At 46.9% G+C, this 17,683-nt stretch overlaps 1 protein-coding gene across 16 annotated transcripts in view; it reads right to left on the bottom strand.

Moving 5' to 3' along the window:
- Positions 1–5,112: 5,112 nt before the first annotated feature.
- The window catches only part of MAST4 (microtubule associated serine/threonine kinase family member 4), a 568,209-nt gene continuing 555,638 nt past the window's right edge, over positions 5,113–17,683 (bottom strand). For all 16 annotated transcript variants that reach the window (XM_067730855.1, XM_067730861.1, XM_067730857.1 and 13 more), the window contains 3 exons: positions 14,361–14,497; positions 11,922–12,103; positions 5,113–11,574 (listed from right to left, as the gene is read on the bottom strand). In XM_067730855.1, the coding sequence (XP_067586956.1) occupies positions 7,685–11,574; positions 11,922–12,103; positions 14,361–14,497 (4,209 nt within the window). In that variant the 3' untranslated portion in view covers positions 5,113–7,684. The remainder of the gene's footprint in view (positions 11,575–11,921; positions 12,104–14,360; positions 14,498–17,683) is intronic.

Here is a 17,683-nt window from a genome sequence, read left to right as displayed (position 1 = left end):
TCAGTGAGCTGACCCTGCATTTCAAAGTGTCCTGAAGCAAATAGCGTTGAAGTCCATAAAAACCGACTTGGCCCCCATCACAGGGGACTCTCTGCATGAGCTGCAACTCCCACAGTCTGGGAGCACGTTTTACATTTCCCCTGTGCCAGCAGCCATCTCTGTTAACTGAACGCAGCACAGACCCAAACACAGCCATTATCTATGTATCCACGTAAAATTTCAGGGCAGGAAACTGTCATTTTATTTCTACCCATCTAATTCCCCAGTAAGTGCCGCTTACAGTTTTGAAGTTTACAAAAGCATGAAATAAATGACTATAATGTTTTCATATATTAGTGTAGCAGGCAAGAGGGGTGGCTGACATTGCTTTCTATCTGCCCTGAATGTTAAAGAGAAAATTAACTTGAATTACAGCAAGAGAGGATGCAGTTAGTTCTACGCAAGTCACGATGGGGTAGTCCTGGGTGTTGAGTTCGAATCAATTGCCCGATACATCAAGAACTAGGATGCCTGGTGTGGCAGGAGTCAGTCTGAAGGCTGCAGAGGAATCAGCAGCCCAGTGTTTCTCCCAGAGCTCCCGGATACTGGTTTATCAGCAGAATCATCTGGGGAATTCTTTTTTTTTTTTTTTGCGGTACGCGGGCCTCTCACTGTTGTGGCCTCTCCCGTTGCGGAGCACAGGCTCCGGACGCGCAGGCTCAGCGGCCATGGCTCACGGGCCCAGCCGCTCCGCGGCACGTGGGATCTTCCCGGACCGGGGCACGAAGCCGTGTCCTCTGCATCGGCAGGCGGACGCTCAACCACTGTGCCACCAGGGAAGCCCCATCTGGGGAATTCTTTACCAGATTCCTGTGCCCCACCTCTGGATACTGGGATTCTGTTAGATTAGGGTTGGCCTTGGACTCCCAGCCAAATGATTTCATGTAAAGTCCTTCCCTTTTCTTAACTTTATCAAACAGTAACAGAAACCTGTGTTAGGCTCCATGAGTCAAATGAGCTGAAAAACTACGCCATATCCTGTAAGAGGAAATTTCCGAACAAAATGGGAAAAAAGTGTTAAGGAGCCTTCCAATCCAAGGGTGAGACATCTGGGCAAGCAGCTCATTAGTCTCTTCTGCCGTCACTGCCAGGCCACAGCCTCTGCCCCTCAACTACCCTGCTCTCCCACCTACCCCCACTCCATCCCAGCTGTTGACAACTTGAAATCACTTATGGAATACTGTGGGTCTTGAAAAAGGAAAGGACTAATCTATTATTCTTAAATTTGGTTTCTAAAAGCCATTATTGCTCATGAAAGATTAAACAGTGAACTGCATTGAACATTCACCTCTCGCCACCCCTCCCCCCATCTTTAGAGAATATTCTCTAAACATTTGGCTGTTCGAGACACGGTACTAGATCCTACAAAGGTAAGTGGAAGACAGCGGGTCACCTGAGCATTCATCTGTCTTCCCCGTCTCCATTTATGTCGGTTCATGGGCTTTCTAAACAGCTTGGGAGACCCTTTTTCTCTTTCTCCTGTCTTTGGAAACAACCTAAACGTCCAAAAAGAGATAAATGATTAAAGACATTCTACGTTCTTGGGTGGGATAACAACATAAACATGCTGATACTACTAGGAACTAAAGAAAAACAAGTTAAAATGAGATAAAATTTTATATCAGTCTGGCAAAAAGAGGAAGCTGGATAATAGTGTAGGTGGGATGTAGGATTATAGGAACTGCAATGCACTGCTTATGGGTGGAGACTGGTGCAGCTATTTTAGGACCATGAAGCAAACATTCATCAAATTAAATATGTGACCCACCAATCCCAAGCTGGGTGTGTATCACAAAATTTCACAATTCCACAACAATATGCAGTACAGCGTTATTTATGGAGGGGGAAGTTCAAAGCAATTTGAGAGCTCATCACTAGGAAAATGGGCAGGTAAAACGTGTAAGACGCACACCATGGGGTATCATACGGTAGCCAGAAGCGGTGGATTAGACACAGCTACAGCAAGGTAGTTGAATCTTAAGCATATAGTGTTGGAGGAGGTCATGGAGAGGACATGATCGCCAGTTGAACCGAAAGCTGGACCCGGGCAATTGGAGTCTCCTCATCTCCTCCCCTGGCCTTGTAAAGCCTGTGTGGTGTTCCCACAGTGGGAGTCATTTTCCAGGACGCAGCCTTGAGAGAGCCAGGTGTTGCTGAGATCATCTGCACCGTATACACAACTGAACCCCGGTAAGGTTTCTATACCAACCTTTAAGATCCTGGCAGGTGGGTGCGGAGATCTCCTCGTCTTGTGGCAGCCCAAGATAAGCCTGATAGGTAAGTTCCCTTGCTTATTAAACCTGCCACCTACCACTCTGGAGTGACTGTCTCTTTCTTTGGTCTCTCCTTGTCCTCTATGTATGAGAGTCATTTTGTGAACCAACAGGTAGAGCTTGATGGAAAAAAAACAAACAACCCAAATGACATATTAACATGATTTTTATCAATTAAAAATACATGTATACAGAACAATGATACCCATGTTTTTTAAGAACACAAAACCAAACCATTAACAAAGTTGCCTGTGGGGTAGGAGAGGAGGCTGGATGGGAGTGTAGGGATAAGTTTCATGAACCTTGGCGCCAAGGTTGATGAGCCAAAAACTGAAGAGTAGGATGACCTCAAACATCTGCATCTGAGCTTCTCTACTTGTGCACGTGCGCGTGAAAGAAAATAATGCGGCATGTCCTTAACATGAAATGCCATGCGGCCATTATAAATAATATTGCAGAAGTATATTGATAGACATTGAAATATATTTCTGATTTCATACTAAGCAAAAGAGGTTACCAAACATCATGCCCACTATTATTTCTTTTTTTTTTTTTTTTGGTAACATAAAAATCCATATAGATTGAAGAATGAAAGTGGCTGGGGAATTGCAGTGATTCAAACATTTTGTGTTGCTTTTCTGTATTTTTAATTTGCCTTCAATTGATCACGTATTGTGCAATAAAGAAAAAAATCAGAATTTTTCTTTTTAAAGAGTTTTTTGTTTTCACAAAGGCACAAGAATAAAGAGGTAGTGAGAATTTACAGATAGTACTGAGAAAGGAGCAGCCTTTTCCTAAGGCTTTGTGATTTCAAATGCAAATGCTCAAGCCCAAGCTTCCTGGGTTGCTCTTTCCTTTTCCTTGAGGACAGAGGGGGCCATAGTTGTTCTAAGGATCTGCACTTGAAAGGGGCAATAGGCTGAGGAGCTAGGACTCGCATTCCTGGGTAGCACTGAACTGATGCGCACCGGAGGCCCTCCACAGGAACTACCCTCTGTCCCTACAAAGGACTGCCTCCAGCCCAGGAAAGTCACTTCAGCCCAGTACTGTTTCACACAGCATATGTATGCCAAAGGGACAGAACTTTCAGGCAAAAGATTTTTTATTTAGACAGGTTAGGGCTGGAGGATATGGAGACGCCAGCTGACATACGAAGGCTCAGTAGCTGCAGCATGCTTGCTTTAGGCCTTGTAAATGCTTCATCCTTCACCTGCAGGTTCTGACAGCCCTCTCCGGGCAGCGCTTCAGTGAAACATCAGATGACTCTGTTAGAGTCTGTCAGCTTTACACTATTAAGAGACTTTCTGTAAAGCTGCATGGCGCAATTCCTAGTAACCATATGCAACAGATCTTCCTTTTCCCCACATCTGAACAGACTCGATGTTCAGTCCGTCTCGGTAGAAGATTCTTTCATTGCCTGCATCCAAGTATTGGGCTTGACAGTCCCACCGGCAGCCTGTGATAAGAGACGGTGACCTTGTCTTTTGGATTCCCAGGAATCCAGGCGATGCTGCTGCATGTTTTTTTATGACGAATGGTGCTAATGCTTCCAGTACAGGGTCTGAGGTGTCTGAACTGCCACACACCTCAGGCCCTGAACCTGGGCCAAGTGACTGACGTTTAGTATACAGAAAGTAATAAAACCAAGGTTCAACAAAGCTGTGGTCATTTCCAGCTTTCTTAGATATATGAGACACATACGATACTAACTGGGGTAGGAGGTAGGAAGAACACAAAATGACTTTGTGGAAAGTGTTAAAAACATACTGGCAGGAAGGAAATTAAATTGAGTGCACTGCCCTACCACTGAATTCCTTAATGTCTGGCCTATACTGAAGTAAGCAAATTTCCGCAGTTAACAGAGCTACACTTTTTCACGTAACATTTGTGTTGTGAACCAAAAATCTAGAAGGGAAATTGCCTACTGACTAATTAGTAATTAATTAGGACTAATAAAGGAGTCCTATTACAGAGAACGATTAGCTTGCTTGGCTCATGGCTTCCCGCCAATCACCAGGTTTGTAATTTTGCACCATATGATTTTTTTTGCATGTAAACTTAGAAAATGAGATGGCGTAGATCGTTCACAGAGGGCCCTGGGTCTTGAATTCAATTGCATGATACCTGGTAATGTTTAGAAAGGTCAAGAGCTTTAGAACCAGAAAAATCCACGCTCTAATCCGAGCTCTCTTTACAGGGTATATGTTAAGTAAGTCACATAGCCTGTCTGGGCCTATTTGCTCACCAGTAAAATGGGGATGCCACCACCACCTGGTTTGAGGCTTATGTTGGGGCTCAAATAAGATGGCAGATAAAAAGCATCTTGCCCAGTACTAAGGGTACACATATAGTAGGCAGACAATAAATGTCAGGTTGCTTCCTTCCTTCCTGATGGTCTTAATGCTTTTTAATTATGAGGGAGGAGACAGGATGGGAGGAAAAGAAAGATGAGAGAACACAATGGTAATTGATAGAGCAAGGTTTTGGGAGAATTGAAGTAGGTGGAGTCATGGAGAAAGGACACTTCTTCCTGACACTGTAGGGAAAATGGTGAGAATGATGTGAAAGTTGGCAAGTTCTGCAGCAAAGGAAGAAGGTTGGTAGAAAACAGAGGAAGGACTTAAAGGAAGACTTAATCTCAAAGAATGGAACATGTTCGTGTGGGTTAAAAAAAATTAGCAAACCATTCCACTCACCAAAAGGAATCTGCAGAAAACCATCCTTTCCATAAGAGAGTTACATTCAGTAATGTTTTAGAGACGCTATGTATGTGTGTATATGGGAAAAAACTTAATAGTCATTATCTTTTCATGCTAAATTTTTATTTCAATGTTATGCAACTGCATAAGTATAAATATTTGTTCAATATACAACAATTATGACATCCATAGGGAATTTCTTAGAGAAAATAAGACTGCAAACACTTTATTGCACAGATCCTAACAAACTTTGAAGCTGGTAAATCTACAGCTGGGAATACTACCGAGGAGCACATCTTACAATCACAGGAGACCGACCAAAATAGAACACAGGAGAATTTCTACCAGCTGACTGGAGAGGTTTACAACAACGAACAGGTATTACATGAATGCAACCTTAGGTACTCCGTAGCCATCCAAAATGCAAAAACATATTTGGCAAAAATGATAATACACTATACAAAATATACATTAAAAAATATCATTTGTAAACAAGCAGCTAGTTGTGCTTTAAAGGAAAGTGGACAGTTAAAAAGCAAAGGCTGTAAACCATAAACTACCTCCCCGACAGGCCTGTCTAGATGTCTGGGTGCAGAAGGATCGAGTTATGACAACCGCCAAATGCACGTATGAATTATAAATGTTGAGACCGTTTTTGAAACCCATTCAAGATCTTTCAACATATTTGTTTCTTCTACAATTCAAAACATAGTGATGGGGAATGGCTAAAACCTCATGGGAAAAAAATTCGGAGCAAGGAGGAGACTTTTTTTCTTTTTTTTTTGGCCATTGCCAACTCATTTTACAATGAAGGACAAGCAAGCAGTTTAAGTTACGCCTTTGTTTTTGGAGCGGAGCTTACAGCCTCACTGAATGATTTATAATCCACAGGGCTGTAAGATGAAGCTGTGCTTAGGTGAACAATGTTATAGCCTGAAGATACTAAGACACTCCCGAGGGGGGTTGGGTGCTGGATTAGTATTTCTTCTTGGTAATTTTTTTTTTTCTCTTACAAAACAAAAAATCCTGCTACGGATCCCAAGCATCTTATAAATACTTATCTGTGTGTATTTTCTCTTAGTGCCTTAGTACTTATGTCAGCAAGTGCTGTCTTACAATATAAAACAATCCACCAGGAAGGAAAACTGCAACAAAAAACAAACAAAAAGATCCCCTCAGCACTAAAATGATTGGACAAATTCTACATATTCCATGGTATACAAAATTTAAATAAGGCTTAGCAAAAGTAAAAAGGACAGTCACATTCAAGCACCAAATAGCTCCAACAAGTCTTTTTGTTACAAAAATGCTGCTCTTTATTAATACAGTATTTTTTTTTGCATACAAATAAAGAGATCATGTTATGAAATGTACGGAGCTACTTGATGCATCAGAAATGAATGTGAAACCCAGGAACTTGCTAAAAACAGCAAGCTTCGTCTACAACATAAGGCCCCAGCTATGTATTAAAATGTATCTGATGTCCTGATTATTCCTTAAAATATATGCTATGATGCCCAAATCCACAACCCCACCCCGTCCCCCGACTTTTCCTCAAAAAAGCAAATTTAAAACCTCTTCCAATGCCCGATGCTTATGACTCAACCTAAGTACTAGCAGATTGGTGTGCGGCCAGCAACTTTCCTTTATGTTCAACAGCAGGGCTGGTGCAGAACTACTATAAAATGTGTGCTTCTTAGACTAGTGACTCATAGCATAAAGGCCTGAGTTTAAGAGCATGAAAAGGAAAAGCGAGAGAACAGAAAGGGAAAGCAAAAGAACAGAAATAAGTCGACGTGTGTTTATAGCCCCTGCTCTACCTATGGTGAGGAGTTGACATACACACCCACAGACAAGGACAACTGGCCTTTCAGACAGCTGGGCCCAGGATCAAAATGGCTATTAGGATGACCATGAAATGAAATGAAAATGGCTAGCTCCATCTGTTGTGGCCATTTCTGATGGAGGAGGATTCCAAAGGCAGTGATTCGAGTAGTTCTTTAGATCTGGAAGTATAGGTAGCCAGATACAGTACTATCAAAATCACTCGTTAAAAATACACATGAAGGCTTACAATCTAGTGTATTTGGGGCTCTCTTTCACCTTCAACTCGACTTAGAATGTTTTAACGTAGAAAAAATGTAGCCTTGAAATATTCTTTTCTACCACAGACCAGACACGTGGGTGGATGTGTATATACACGAATATGGGTGCATCTATACTTTTACATATACCCAGGTTTAACCCTTTTGCTTCATTACTGCATTATGATCAACGGTAGAGCGAAAATCTTATTAAAAAAAAAGTTGTAGTAAATGATGCCATCAGCAGCAAAGTATCGACTCTATATCCCCCAAACCAAACACATTGCTAGGTATTTACAGAGAAAATCGTTTTCCTCAACAATCCGCAACCTCAACCTCAACCAAAAAGACTTTTTGTTTTTTTATTTTTATTTTTTTTGTACAAACACTATCTGGTAACAGTTTACCGGTTCCAATTGGGAAGGCATTTGGAAGAAGGTCCCTTCTTTTCCTGTTTCTTCTCTCCCCCTTCTTCGGTGAGGCTCCAGGCTCTGCCTGGGGGGGTTCCCACAGTGCTGGTTTCCAAGGTAGTCAAGATGCAGTTACACACGCAGGCTGGGTCCCCCAGTCCCGCCGGGGGCCTGCCCCATCACAAGGCCTTTTTGTGTGGGCTGCCGCGCAAACTCTCTTTCCCCCGCCTCTGTCGCACTCCGGAGTCCTTCTCAGAAGGAAGGGCGATGGGGCGCTCCGCGCTTGGAGCGGGGAACGGCTTGGTCACCTCTCTGCCCACATTCTGCTTCCTAGTCTGAGCTGGCTGGGCGGGGGCCGGCTCTTTCCCTTTGGTTTCTCCCTCGGTGGTTGCTCCTGAGAGGACCCTGTCCCGGTGGCTGGCGCCCTCCCCCACGCCTGGGTTGGGGTGATAGGATTCCAGAGTGATGGCTGAGCTGTGGAAGGATGGCAAGGAGTCGCTTTTTGTCATTTGGGTTCTGCCATCCCCCCCAGGCAGGGGCTTTCGATGGTCCCTGCTGCTGGAGGCTGGGGGCTCAGCTGTGGCCCTGCCGGCCTTGGCAGAGAAGGTGTCGCTGCAGGTTGTAGAAGTCTCTAGAACTACTGATCTAGCCTCGGGAAAGCCAGAGGAGTAGCTCAGAGACTTCTCGGGGAGGGCAGTGCAGCGGAAAGAGCTCTGCGCCGTGGCCGAGGGTGACCGTTTCATGCCACTGGGCTTGCCCGCCTCCGTCAGTGGCTTCTGGGAACCGGGCCCTTTCCCCTTGGCCTCCGGCCAGCCCTTCCCGGCGGCTGCTGCCGGCCTCTCCGTGCCCTTGGGCCCAGCCTCACCTTGCACCGGGGAAAGGCTGGCCCCCGGCTTCCCACTGTCCACAGGGGAGTAAAGTGCTTCGGTGCATTTCTTGCCTTCAGACTTCCCGGCGTCAGCGCTGGCAGCCGGTGGACTCAGGCTCCTGTCTGTCTGTTTGCACAGAGGGGGATAATCTTTCACAGTGGATGGTTTGGGGGCCTTTGGAGATGGGTTCTGCCTTTCCCCTACAGTGGGAAGTTTCTGGTCCACCGACTCACTGGCCCCTAGGGGTCCTTGCCGTGGTGGATGTGCGGGCTTCTCCAGTGCCTCTGGGGGATGCCCACTGCTGGTGGGTCTCAGCTTGGTGTCTGGAGGACCCCATTCCATGTGTAGGGGGACTGAGGGCCCACTTGCTCCCTGGCCAATCACATCGCGGGCTGTGTTCTGGGGACCTGGGAGGGCAGGGAACTCCTCTGACACACCCTTACTGCTGCCCTTCCCCTCTCTGCCGGGGGGCTGAGCACCAGGCTCTTTGCCCACTGCAGCCTCAATGCTCAGCTTCTGGGAGAAGAGGGGCTGGTCTGGGTGCTTAGACTTTGGAGGGTCTGTGTCGGGGCCAGACCTGGGCTTGTGGCTGCTGCTTTCACAGAGCACAGCAGTGGGCTTGGGAGGGTCCTGGAGGCCCAGGATTGAGTGTGTAGCGCAGGGCCTGCTCCCAGGCAGAGAGCCAGCAGGGTAGCTTTGTTGAGTGTAATGCTGCGGAGCGGCCAGGCGAGGGAGCTCTTTGGTGGTAGGTAGGGGCTGAGAGTTACTGGTGAGGTGATGCTTCTGCAGGGGCTGTTCTTTCCTTTCTGGTTCCTTGGGACCATCTTTCTGCACAGATCGGAAACCGGAGAGCTTTTCACTCTTCTCACTCTCTGTCCCGGGTGGCTCCAGAGACCACCTGGCAGAAGCGGATGCCAGCTTCGATTCCGGGCCACTCCTTCCCTTGACCAGCTCCCTCTCACAAGGAGCCGCTGCAGAGTGCAAAGAGGGGTCTTCTCTGGCCAGTGGCCTCACCTCATCTCGGCCGTCTTTGGGGTTTGTTTTCCCACAAGGCCCGCATGCTTTCTCCAAGGCCTGGGTCTGGGTGGAGACATCTGGGCGGGTCCTCCCCACAGCGGGGAGGGTTTTGGAGTTGTCACTGGTTTTAGTAGCTTCTAGTGGATACAGCTCCTTGGAGGGGTCTCTGCGGATGTCGGCCCTCAAAGCCAACCGCTCACTTCTGGCTGTGGAAGGGCCCCTTTCGGACGACTCCCTCCCGCTAGGCTTCTCCCTCAAGGGGGCACCTTCAGGTGGGAGCGGGCTGCGCAATCTAGACGGGTCAGCACCTTGGAGGTTCTGCCCCAGGAGGGGAAGGAGCTTCATGTCGGGCCTGTGGTCTTGGTGTTGGCTGGGGCTGCCCTCCCCCCGCTGGGGATGGCTTTCCACGATGGTCACCGGGGTCCTGGCTGCGTGGGAAACCTTCCTGTCCAGCTTCAGCTCTGGGTCAGGCAGGGGTGACGCCGGTGAGCCCTGCAGACCCCGGCTGGGTGGTGGGAACCGAGGCTCGAGCAGGTAGGATTTGTTCACCTTGAAGCTGGCAGGGGAGGACTCCCTCTGACCCGCAGTTTCACCCTTCCTCCCCACGCTGCCGGCGGGAGCCTGTGGCACAGGGGGCCCTACGTCACTGCCTGGGCTGGGGCTCTGGGCAGGCTCTGGTGAAGGCAGCTCCGTCTTGGAGGCCTGCGGTCCAGACAGAAGAGCAATGTCCAAAGTGCCCTCGATGGGCTTCAGGCATGACACAGACCGCCCTTCCAGCTTATACTCGGAGGGGCTTTTCCGGACAGGCGACTCTGGAGCAGCTAAGCCCGGCTTCTCCGCTCCGCTGTCCACCCGGCCAGAAAGGGCCTTGAGAGGGACAAAGGAGACGGTGCTGAGCTGAGCCACGTGGCCGCTGATGAATGGCGCGCGGCTCTCGGAGGCCGGCTGGGCCTCCTGCTGCCCCCCGGCCGGGCGGCCCGCGCTCCCCGGCAGGCCCTCCTGGGCACCAGGTGTCATCTTGGGCTTAAGCACAGGGCAGGGGCCATCATCTTTGTCTTCAAGGGACATCTTCTTTCTGAGGTAATCGATGTTGGCCAGCTTGCTGTCTAACTTCTCACACCGGGGACCCTCCTTGGCCTGCGGGGACTTCTCCGTGTACTCACCCTTCCCGGAGGTGGGCCTGTGGGTGGCGTGACAGAGACCGTCTTGGAGGGTGCTGTGAGCCGAGGCTCGTTTGAGGTCACCGGTGCCCTGGCTGTGGTCCCCGGGAGCTGCGGCCCCCTCCGAGGTGACAGCCTCGCTGGCCCGCACGCTGGCCTGCTTGTGGAGAGCATCTTTCAGCAGGCTGCCCGGGGCCTGGGCCTCCTGCGCGGCTGCTTTGTTTTCAAAATGATTTGACCTTTCCGAAGCCTTTGGATAGATTTTCTTCTCTCTGTCTTCTAGCCTAAAAGCAGAGAGGTTTTCCACATCATTGCCAAGTGCATGGGGTTTCTGGCGGGATTCTTGTTTCTCTGGGAGCCCGTCGGGTTTCTTCACCACCACCTTGGCCTTCAACTTCTCTCGGTCCAGCTCGTCCACAGACTCCTGTCGGCCCAGCTTCCGGGACACAGGGCGTTTCAGGCAGCCTTGCTCCACAGGCCTGGCCCGGCTGAGGGCAGGCGCGTCGCACACGTTCTCCTCCAGGCTCTGCAAGGTCACCTCCCGCTGGGACTGCTCCCGCGGCGGCACCTCCTCCTGGGTGACCTCCAGGCTGTGCTTGCGGGAGCACAGGTGCTTCTTGTCACTGCCGTAGGAGGGAGAGAGCTTCTCCTCCGACTGCACGCGCTTCAGCAGCGGGGACCGCGGGGGCTCTGCGCTCTTGGGCCTCACGATGTGTCTGACGATGGTCGGGGGGGAGTGCATTTTGCTGGGAAAGGCTTGAGAGATCTTGGAGTTGCCAAGTGAATGTCCCAACAGAGGGGACGGTGACCGCTGAGGGGAGGTGGGCTGTGGAGTTGGAGAGGGTGTCCGGGCCAGCGGGGAGAGCGGGATGCTGCCCGCTGACTTACGTCTTCCTGACCGGTATCGCTGCCCGCTGAGTTTGGGGGCCAGGCCGTGGAGAGTGCTGGGCCGGATGTGTCCTGACCCTGCTGGGGAGTTGGGGGCACTAGAGCTTGGGGAGCTGCTCTGGGAGGAGTTAGTACCTGTGGGTGGAAAACAGGATGCTGTGAGCAACGGCCACTTTCCCTTTGCTTTCCATGCTTCCAGACCTAGCTGTTTTAGATAAGGTCAGGTAAAGGTCAGCAAATTGTCTTAGCATCTAAGTCTAGTGAATAAATGCTTTTTAGATAAACCTCCCCACACCAAGGGTTAACCCAGTACTTCCTGTCTTTTTTAATGGACCGAACAGCTGTATCTTCTGACCTTCCTATAAATCCTGTTCTCTGTCAGTTACAACCTCAACCTTCTTTCCTTAAGCAGGAATAAGCCTCTCTTCCAGGATCTCAGATGGTGACCCCTCAAGTCTTGAGAGGCAAGGAGACTCACTCACCGGATGGGAAGTCGGGGGTGGAGCGGTAGCTGGGAGTAGGGGATCGGGGAGACAAGCTGTGAGTGGGGGACCCCGGGAGGCTCTCCCCTGATGACAGGGATCTGTTCAAGCAGGAGAAACTTCGGCTGGTGTGGAGTAAAGGAGAAGGCTGCTTGGCTAGTTTTTTGAAAAGGGATCTTCTCCTAGAGTGAAAACAGAAGAAAACTGATCAGATTCTACATTCAAAACCACTCCTCCTGCCCACAGCACCAGTGCACTCAGTACACGCCCCTGTGCCAGAGACGGTGATAGGATGACGGCAGATCCTTTTAAAGAGAAGGATCCCACTTTTATATTCAAAACTTTTTTATGACTTAGAAAGGAAGAGGTTTTGATAATACACAATGGAAGCTCTCTTCTCTTAATTTCAAGCACTTTAAGAAGAGCTGTGAAAATAGGAAAAGTATATAATAAATATACATTCATTTATTTATATGTCAGGTTTTTGAGGACACGGTTTTTTGCCTGAAAGCTTCTGAGTACATAGCCCCAAACACACTGACACAATTTAATTAATTAAGAGATAATACAAAGTAAATCCCTGGAAGAAAAACCATCATCTTGGATATAGAATTCTTGGATGGTGATACACTGGGTAGAGGCTTTATCTCTGAGGGGCTGTTTGCTGTGCTTATTCCATTGTGAGCTCTTGAATATTCCTCATGACTGTGCATGCTGTACATTTACATAGAAAAACCGAGCAAGGTGAAACGAAGCTTATCACATCAGCAGGGCAGGAGACGCCACGCTGCAGCACAAGCAAATGTGCAGTTAGTGTCCCATGAGCACATCTGAAAGCTAAGAGCACAGCTTCAGGTGGCTTCGAAGCGCAGGTGGCTGTACAGAGTTCCTTCATCCCCAGGTAGTTTACGCTCTGCTACCCCTTGAAGCAAGTGTGTTCTATATGACCTAAACCACCATTAAAATATAAAGCTCACATTAAAAAAAAAAGGAGGATCTCAAAATGTGTATGTGTGTGTGTGTGTGTGTGTGTGTGTGTGTGTTTGTAAGTTTAATCACAGTAATACACGTACTTGGGTTAAAAAGTCAAATAGTTTGTAATGAAAAATAGCAACTCCCTGCTCTGTCTTTTTCCCAATCCCCAGAGAAACCACTTTCTAGTCTTTTAGCTGTTTCTTTTCCTATTTGTCTGCATATTGCTATGAAATGTACTTATGCTGTTTTTTTAGTTTTTCGATTTTAGAAATTATCTGTTGATTTCCTACCACAAAAAAATGAGAATTAAGCTCTTATACAACTGCTTCCACCTTCTAACCGAAAACACTTCCCTGTTTCTATTCCTCTTAGTAGCGCTAAACCAAAATTTTTGGTTAGAAAAAAAAGGCTGGTGTTTTCTTTATTTACGTGATAAATACTGTTCACAGCTCGGCCATAATTCTATTTTCCTTCCTTGTATAACTCTGTCTTTCCTGGAGTCAATAATCATTCCTTTCTCATTTGCTTATTTTTCTTTTCTATCATCAAAAATCCTCATAATGTGATCCAACACACCAAATCCAAGTGGGCAAAGTAGGGCTGCTGTGGCATGGTGCAGGGAGCACATCTAGACAACTGCCTGGCAAGAAACATCCTCACCAGAAACACACACACACACACACCTTGCTAGTGCCTGCATGGGGCACAAAATGGTACCCACGGTGCCTCTCACAGTGCAAACGTGTAGCCAAGTTAGGCTTTCAGTCAGTAAAACAAAGCCTTTCTATTTCTAGGCTTATTTGGATGCTTTAAAGATCTAGTTATCTTCAAACATCTGGCATTAAAAAATAGCACCTGGGGCTTCCCTGGTGGTGCAGTGGTTGAGAGTCCGCCTGCTGATGCAGGGGACACGGGTTCGTGCACCGGTCCGGGAAGGTCCCACATGCCGCAGAGCGGCTGGGCCCGTGAGCCATGGCCGCTGGGCCTGCGCGTTCGGAGTCTGTGCTCCGCAACGGGAGAGGCCACAACAGTGAGAGGCCCACGTACCACAAAAAAAAAAAAAAAAAAAAAAGCAACTGTTTGTTTTTAGATAATGTAAAGGACGTTATTAAATACAGATATCATGCTAAAAACTGCCTGAAGTTTCAGTTCCTCAAATCCAACTCAACTGAAATGAAGTCTAGAGGCTTAAGAAAAGGCAAAGGGCTTTTCATGGTTCTCACACATGAGAAGCAGCAATATAAATTCTTCTACAGTGTAACTACGTAAGTCTTTTCACTATGAAAAAGAATGCTGTTACGAAGGAATATAAACGCTAATGTATAAATACATGTGAACCACGGGGCAACATTTCTCACAGAGAAATGGACCCTTCTCATATGCAAGCATTTACATTAAGCAAGGAGTAAATGTCGCTCAGTGCGGGAGTGCACCAAACCCATGAAGAGGACGGCTCTAACTCACCTTTCCAGACTTTCCTTCTTCTTGGATTTCTTGCTCCGCCTCACCATCCGGCTCTTATAGCTGTTTCTCCTGGCTGGCCCCGTCTTGATTGATGTGTTCTCAAATGGGGTAGTCGTGATCGACACCTTATTTCCACTCTATAAAAATATGACGTGGTATTAAAGCGAAATGCTGTGATGGAACAAGACCAGAACAGAGATAGGAGAGCCAAAGACAAAGAAAAGATCCACAAGGACGGACATACAAAAGGCTTCCATGGGTCAATGACCCTTCAAGCAGTGAAGTCCTGACAAACTCGGTGGAAAAAAAATGTGAGGTTTCCTTAAGAGGGTGGGATCTGGAACTCCACAGAGCTGAGCTCAAATCTGAGCCTGTGACCTGAGCACTGGCTTTCCATCTAACAGGAGAGTCACACCTATCTCATAGGGCTCGTCTGAAGATCAAGGAGATAGAGTCTGTAAAGCCTTTAGCACTGAGGGTGACACATGGAAAGGACTCTATAAATCACAGTTATCCTCATCCATATGTATTAAGTATAAAGATGCCCAGGGGCTCTCTAGAAATCATAAAAAACCATCATAAAGCAGCAAAACGGAATGAGACTTCTATTTTAAATTATTTTTAAAGGTTCCTTTTCTACCACCAGAAAACCTGTCAGCAGGCAGAGCTGGAAAGTTCACGCCAGCAGGTATGAAACAGCCTCTGTTTGGCCAGGTCAGGCATGGTGAGGTCATTCCTGGTGGGTTTCTGTGCCCTACCACTTGAACCTGGGACAGGGGCCGGCTGGGCAGGCCCTGGGGACGGATTTGAGAGCAGAGTTAGAGGGCAAGCTGAGGTGTGCCCTGGGCAAGTGGGCAGGACCCACCCCCTTCACTCCCGTATCAATGACCTCTTCTTGAATTTCTTAATAACCAGGAGAGAAACATGTCCTTTCGGAGTCACAGATGGCCCCGATTACCTTAAGAAGACAAGAAGCATACGGAGAAGGGCCTTTTTTTTTTTTTCCGTACGTGGGCCTCTCACTGCTGTGGCCTCTCCCGCTGGGGAGCACAGGCTCCGGATGCACAGGCTCAGCGGCCATGGCTCACGGGCCCAGCCGCTCCGCGGCATGTGGGATCTTCCCAGACTGGGGCACGAACCCGCGTCCCCTGCATCGGCAGGCGGACTCTCAACCACTGCGCCACCAGGGAAGCCCGAGAAGGGCCTTTTAAAAGGCCTGTGCCTGGAAGATGCCTAGCAACTCAGCTCTAAGCGGTATTAAGAGATCGGGAGTTGAGTATGATGGGGGCTGGGGACTGGAAAAACAGAGATTGTTTTAATATCAACATCCACCTTCCCTCCCAACTTGGGAAGTAATACGTGCCATTATAAGAAGAAAAGAGTAAAGCATATATATATTAAAAAAATCACTGAGGAGCTTACCACCCAGCTAACGTTGGTAACATTTCTGTATATTTCCTGCTGGTCTCTTATCAGGCATGTAGAAAGTATGTATATATATATATAGACACACTTTATAAATAATTTAAATCTTAATTAAATTAATCTCATATTTAGTTTTATGTTTTTTGTTCACTTCACATTTCCTAACTTTGAAAAACTTGCCCTTCGTCATTGAATATTCCTTAAGAACATGATTTTTACTGGCTATTCAAAAATATTCCATGAGGTGGGTGAATCACAATTTAACTATTTTCCTACAGCTATTGTTTTCTATCTCGCAATTCTTGTAAGAGTTGGAATAAATAGCTTTATCTCTAAATCGCTGTCCGAGCCTCTGACATTTCCCTTAGATTACATAATTAGACCCAATACACGCAGCAAAGGGTCTAGGTGGACTTTTTAGCGACTCTTGGGGCCTGGTGATACACTAATTTCCAGAAGGGTTATGTCACTTCATGCTCTTGCCAGCAGCGCACGAGCAGCAGCCATAGAACGGGCTTGTCAGAGCTGAATATTAACATTAAACAGATTACTGATTTTACAGGAAAAAGTTACATCAAGTTTTAATCTTTGTTCTTTGGCTATTAACAAAGCTGGACTTTGACTCATTTATTTTCGATGATTTCTATTTCTTTAGAGAACGATTTGTTCATGTCTTATATCCAATTTTGTATCAGAAAGTCCTGGTATTATTGATTTTAGAGTTCTTTATATATTTAAGAACGTATAATCCCATACTTAATGTCATAATTGTAAAAAAATATTTTAGGGAAATGAGATTTGAACTTGAACAAGAGAAACAATTTTTCTTCATCCTGAAAGAATAAAGTACATGTTTTATATGCAAATGGCAAAACTTTAAAAATAAACCTTAACCTGATAGTAGAGACTGACATTCAATCTATTCTTTAAACTGAAAACTCAGCTTTGAAGTATGAAAGGCCTACCATTGAAGGTTGTTTGGTATGGGATTTTCTCTTTACAAATTGAGTGAGGCCAGGCTAACTGAGCGAGGCCAGGCTAAAGTTTTAGTTTTTCCTGCATGCCTTAGGGGAAGGAAAGGGGCAACAAACATGATGGGAGTTCATCTTTCACTGAAGTTCCTTCCGTCCTTTTCTACATCATATACAGAGTGGACACAGAGCCACAACGATCACCGGGGCTGCTAGAGCCCATGAGCCATCTAAGCTTGAATCCACTTCCATCCCTTCTAACACAATTCAGCACTGACTTTTATATCTTTACCTATAAGAGGCTCACAATGCCACTGAGCATCTTAAAAGCACATTGTGAATCTTAAAGCATTTTTCACATATATTCTCTTACTTTATTTTCACAACCAAGTCATGAGGGTTTTTTTTTTTTTTTAAACCCTATGAGGTAGGAAGGGATTATTATTTTTCGACGAGAGGTAAGGAAAAGAGATTCAGAGACACTGAGATTCTTTTTTCCCAAGGTCACAGAGCCCAGTGGGAGAGCCCAAAGCTGGCTCTCCTGCCCCTCACCCCACACTGCCCACTCCTCATGGGCAGGGGCATGCCCTGATCCCTTCCATCTCTTCCTCCCAGCAGAGTGCACAGCTTGTACTTAAAGAGCGGTGGTGAGGGAACGAGGCACTGGATCCATATAAGGAATGATCAACGTATCAGACTGTCAAGAAGAAATTTTAAAAATATCGTCAACATTATATGAAAAAAATATAATATAAATGCTGAACATTCCTCACCAGAAAAGTTATGACCAGGGTTTGCTGAATCAGAGCACGTCATTAAGTTCTGGACAAAAGTCCCTTTCCACTATAAAACCAAACCCAGTTTTCTTTTTTTTGTTTCTACATATGGCTGTTCCAGATGACAGTTCACTTGACTTATGGAAATACA

The sequence above is a fragment of the Pseudorca crassidens genome, chromosome 3, assembly GCF_039906515.1.
Source record: "Pseudorca crassidens isolate mPseCra1 chromosome 3, mPseCra1.hap1, whole genome shotgun sequence".
Lineage (NCBI taxonomy): Eukaryota > Metazoa > Chordata > Mammalia > Artiodactyla > Delphinidae > Pseudorca > Pseudorca crassidens.
This window is presented reverse-complemented; position numbering and strand designations above follow the sequence as displayed.